General features: G+C 52.9%; 2 protein-coding genes across 2 annotated transcripts in view; one reads left to right on the plus strand and one right to left on the minus strand.

The window, feature by feature from the left end:
* Positions 1 to 5,000, plus strand: part of LOC308677033 (nicotinamide riboside kinase 2-like) — an 828,951-nt gene that overhangs the window by 387,564 nt on the left and 436,387 nt on the right. The window lies entirely within an intron of this gene.
* RFX2 (regulatory factor X2) overlaps positions 1 to 5,000 on the minus strand; it is a 62,101-nt gene that overhangs the window by 26,682 nt on the left and 30,419 nt on the right. The window contains exons 2-3 of the mRNA XM_081314813.1: positions 4,396 to 4,493; positions 1,569 to 1,646 (exon numbers count right to left, since the gene is read on the minus strand). Coding sequence (XP_081170939.1) covers positions 1,569 to 1,646; positions 4,396 to 4,485 — 168 coding nt within the window. The 5' untranslated portion in view covers positions 4,486 to 4,493. The remainder of the gene's footprint in view (positions 1 to 1,568; positions 1,647 to 4,395; positions 4,494 to 5,000) is intronic.

The following is a 5,000-nucleotide window of genomic DNA, read 5'->3' on the forward strand; positions in this document are numbered from 1 at the left end:
CCTTTCCTCCCTCCCCTTTTTTCTGTTCTTCCTCCCTCCCCCCTTCCTCCTTCTTTCCTTCGGCTCTTCCTCCCTTCCACCTGCTTTCCTTCTCTTCTTCCCCCTTCCCTCCCTCCCTTTCTTCCTTCTTTCCTTCTGTTCTCTTTCCTCCCTCCCTCCTTTCTCTTCTCCCTCCCTCCTTCCTCCCTCTTTCTGTTCTTCCTTTTCTTTCTTCCCTCCCTCCCCTTTCCTCCTTTCCGCTCTTCTTCTGTTCCTCCTTTCCTCCCTCCCCTCTTTTCTTCTGCCTCCCTCCTTTCTTTCCCCTCTTTCTGTTCTTCCTTTCCTCCCTTCCTCCCTCCCTCCCCTCCCCTCTTTCCTTCTGTTCTCCCTTTCTTCCTTTCCTTCCTCCCCTCTCTCCTTCTGTTCTTCCTCCCTCCCTCCCTCTCTTGCCTCTTTCCTTCTTCCTTTCCTCCCTCCCTCCCTCCCTCTCCCCTCTTTCCTTGTTCTACCCTTTCTTCCTTCCCTTTCCTTGTTCCTCCTCCTCTCCTCCCTCCCTCCCTCCCTCCCTCCCTTTCTTCTCTTTCCTTCTGTTCTCCCTCCTTATTCCTTCCCTCTTTTTTCTTCCTCCTTTCCTCCCTCCCTCTCTTCCCTCCCCTTCCCTCCTTTCCTTCCTCCCCTCTCTCCTTCTGTTCTTCCTCCTTTCCTCCCTCCCTTTCTAGCCTCTCTCTTTCCTTTCCTTTCCTTCCTCCCTCCCTCCCCTCCCCTCTTTCCTTCTGTTCTTCCTCCTGTCCTCCCTCCCTCCCTTTCTTCTCTTTTTCCTTCTGTTCTCTCTCCCTTTTTCTTCCCTCTTTGTTCTCCCTCCCTCCTACTCTTCTCGTAGCTTAAAATAAGGCTGGGCTTTGACAGATGTCCCCCTTCTAGCCCGGGAGAGCCCCCGTCCCAGGTGCAGAGGGGGCCGTGGCCCATCCGGAGGGACCCCTGGAAGGAAGAGCGGCTGTGGGAACGCCTTCGGCCCCAGGGGAGCGGGGCGGCTCCGCCGAGTTCCTCAGAAAAGTTCCAAATGGCAAATTTCGGGAAGCAAGGAGCCCGCTTGGCCACAAAAGGAAAAACCCTTTGCAGAGGGAATCTGCCCCGTTGGCTTCGGGGCATAAAGCAAGCCTGGCCTTGCCTTGTTTAAAGGTGACCGGTCTGTGTTTTGTGTGTTTTTGTGTGTGTGTGTGTGTGCGTGTACGGTGAATGGAAAACAATACAGCCCTCTTTTCTGGCCACAAGGTGGCATTAGAAACCAGGCCACACACACACAGGTGGACCTCCACCTCCACCCCACCCACTGAAATTTCTCCGGGGGAAGCCAGGCGGTCGTTAAACAAGCTCTGCCCCATTTTTGTTGTAAGTCAAGGACTTCCTGTGTCGAAGTTGTTGGGGTTTCTTTCCCTCCGAATTTGGAGAGTCCGCCCTGGCGGGCTGCAAGTTCTCCCATGTTTTTCCCTGTCTGTTAGGAACTCCTGGAGCTGAGCCCCGGTTCCAAGGAAAGGAGGGGTGAAGCAGGGCGATGCCCCCCCACACTTTGGGCCACCCCAAGATTTTACCTGCTGGGCTCTGGGCAGGGTCAGCTCCGGCATCGGCACTCCTTTCGGGGTGGAGCTGGTGGCTTGGACCAAAACTCTCTGGGGAAAAAGGAAGAAAGGAAAAGGAAAGAGGGAGGGAGGGGTGTCAGCTGGGGGGGCATTTCAGCCCACGTGCCGTGGGTCAGGGGTCCCTGACACCCCCAGGCTGCGGTTCCTCATCGGTCCGTGACCTGCCAGGAACGGGGCGTGCGAGCAAAGCGGCATCCAGACACGGTAGGATCCAGGCACGTGTGAAACCACACACACACACGCACACACACACACACACAGACACAAACACAGACACACACGACTGGTCCCTGGCACCAAAAAGGTTGGGGGGGGCTGCTGCCTCGCCTTGCGACCACAACTGAACGTCAAAATTTTCTGACGTTAAGTGAGGCAGCTGTTAAGCGGGTTTTGCCGCCTTCTCTTGCCACGGGGGTTGAGGTTAATCGCCGCTGCCGATTAAGTTGGTAGCACGGTCGCTAAGCGAATCCGGCTTCGCCCTGGATTTTGCTCGTCGAAAGGCGGCGATAATGGGACCCGCCTTGGGGAACGGCGACGGTCGTAAGTGCAAAGAAGCTGCCAAGCATCTGAATTTTGATTGCCGCCTGACCCTGGGGATGCTGCCAAGGTCGGTAAGTGGGGAACAGTGGGGGTGGGTCACTTTCTTCCAGTGCCGTTGTAACTTTGAACATTCACTAAATGAATTTTTTTTTTTAAGCCGAAGATCACCGGTAGTTCTTTAGGAAATGCACCGGGCGATGCACCCATGATGGGCGAAAGGGATCATGGTTTCTAAGCCTGACGTGCTGGGTGGTTAGTAAATCCCAGTTTATCAGGATGGGCTATCGTGGTTTGGCCCTTAATTCAACCCTGGCCTGAATTAACTAGCCATTCGTATGATGCTTTCAGTGCCCGATGCTCGCGTTTCTCAAAGCTGGCAACCTTCGACTCAAACTGACTGGCACTAACGGTTGACCCGGGTTGCTGCCGGCATCCTAGGTATCAACCGTGTATCTCCTTAAAATGTAAGATGTTCCGAGTAGCGCTGTTTTTTGTAGCTTTGCTGGAGTTATTGCAGAAAGCTGCAATTTCTTCCAACTTTTTATTATTATTATTATTATTATTATTATTATTATTATTATTATTATTATTATTATTATTATTATCTGTTGCCACTGTGCTCCTACATTCAACTTGACCTACGTGACCGTCTCGAGAATCTGGAGAAGGGGTAGGCAACCTCGGCTCTTTTATGACGCGTGGACTTCAACTCCCAGAATTCTGGGAGTTGAAGTCCACGAGTCATGAGGGGGACCATAGTTCCCCCATGCTGGCTCAGGAATTCTGGGAGTTGAAGTCCACGAGTCATGAGGGGGCCATAGTTCCCCCATGCTGGCTCAGGAATTCTGGGAGTTGAAGTCCAGGAGTCATGAGGGGGCCATAGTTCCCCCATGCTGGCTCAGGAATTCTGGGAGTTGAAGTCCACGAGTCATGAGGGGGCCATAGTTCCCCCATGCTGGCTCAGGAATTCTGGGAGTTGAAGTCCACGAGTCATGAGGGGGCCATAGTTCCCCCATGCTGGCTCAGGAATTCTGGGAGTTGAGGTCCACGAGTCATGAGGGGGTCATAGTTCCCCCATGCTGGCTCAGGAATTCTGGGAGTTGAAGTCCACGAGTCATGAGGGGGCCATAGTTCCCCCATGCTGGCTCAGGAATTCTGGGAGTTGAAGTCCAGGAGTCATGAAGGGGCCATAGTTCCCCCATGCTGGCTCAGGAATTCTGGGAGTTGAAGTCCACGAGTCATGAGGGGGGCCATAGTTCCCCCATGCTGGCTCAGGAATTCTGGGAGTTGAAGTCCACGAGTCATGAGGGGGCCATAGTTCCCCCATGCTGGCTCAGGAATTCTGGGAGTTGAAGTCCAGGAGTCATGAGGGGGCCATAGTTCCCCCATGCTGGCTCAGGAATTCTGGGAGTTGAAGTCCAGGAGTCATGAAGGGGCCATAGTTCCCCCATGCTGGCTCAGGAATTCTGGGAGTTGAAGTCCACGAGTCATGAGGGGGCCATAGTTCCCCCATGCTGGCTCAGGAATTCTGGGAGTTGAAGTCCACGAGTCATGAGGGGGCCATAGTTCCCCCATGCTGGCTCAGGAATTCTGGGAGTTGAAGTCCAGGAGTCATGAAGGGGCCATAGTTCCCCCATGCTGGCTCAGGAATTCTGGGAGTTGAAGTCCAGGAGTCATGAAGGGGCCATAGTTCCCCCATGCTGGCTCAGGAATTCTGGGAGTTGAAGTCCAGGAGTCATGAGGGGGCCATAGTTCCCCCATGCTGGCTCAGGAATTCTGGGAGTTGAAGTCCAGGAGTCATGAAGGGGCCATAGTTCCCCCATGCTGGCTCAGGAATTCTGGGAGTTGAAGTCCACGAGTCATGAGGGGGCCATAGTTCCCCCATGCTGGCTGAGGAATTCTGGGAGTTGAAGTCCACGAGTCATGAGGGGGCCATAGTTCCCCCATGCTGGCTCAGGAATTCTGGGAGTTGAAGTCCAGGAGTCATGAAGGGGCCATAGTTCCCCCAGGCTGGCTCAGGAATTCTGGGAGTTGAAGTCCACGAGTCATAAAAGAGCCGAGGTTGCCTACCCCTGCACTCTGGAGATTTTATGCCCCGCATTGGAGGAAGTGAAAAAAAACACCCCGAGGTCCAAGCTGCTTTGCTTGAGATAACCAAGAAGACGCGCCCCGGGGTTACAAAGGTGGGGAGTCCGGGGGATCAGGGGGGTCTTCGCCGGCCAAAGAGGAGAAGCCTTACCTGCTGGGAGGCTGGGACGGGCTGGATGGAGGCTGAGGTGCGCAGCGCCACGGGGGTGGCCGAATTGGACCCATCTTCTGAAGTCTGCATGCTTGGCTCTGGGAGGGAAAAATGGGAATTTCTTCAGGAGCTAATTTCACCCTCTTTTACAAGAAAGGGGGCTTGGGCTGGAGTTGCTGGTGGGTGGGCATTACGGACAAGCCAGAATCAAAAGCCTGAAAGTAGGTTTGGGGCGAAACTCACCAGCTTGGAACAGTTTGAATCAATCTTTACTTCAACAGTTCTCTCTCTCTCTCTCTCTCTCTCTCCTTTCTCTCTCTCCCTCTCTCTCTCTCTCTCTCCCCCTCTGTCTTTCCCTCTTCTTCTTTTCCTCTTGCTTTCTCCCTGTCTCTCAGCTATGTGAGAATTAAAACCTTTAAAATTGCCAAGTTAGATAAGAAAGCAAGAGCGTTCCTTGGCACGCAGGATTAGCCCACAGTTCTTTTTAGCAAAAAAAAAAAAAGCAATTGGTTTCCCAACATAACAAAAAGAATATAGCGAGAATTATTTTCGTGCAAAAGAAAGGGAATAATAATAATAATAATAATAATAATAATAATAATAAT

Source organism: Vipera berus, assembly GCF_964194415.1.
Source record: "Vipera berus genome assembly, chromosome: 1".
Classification (NCBI taxonomy): domain Eukaryota; kingdom Metazoa; phylum Chordata; class Lepidosauria; order Squamata; family Viperidae; genus Vipera; species Vipera berus.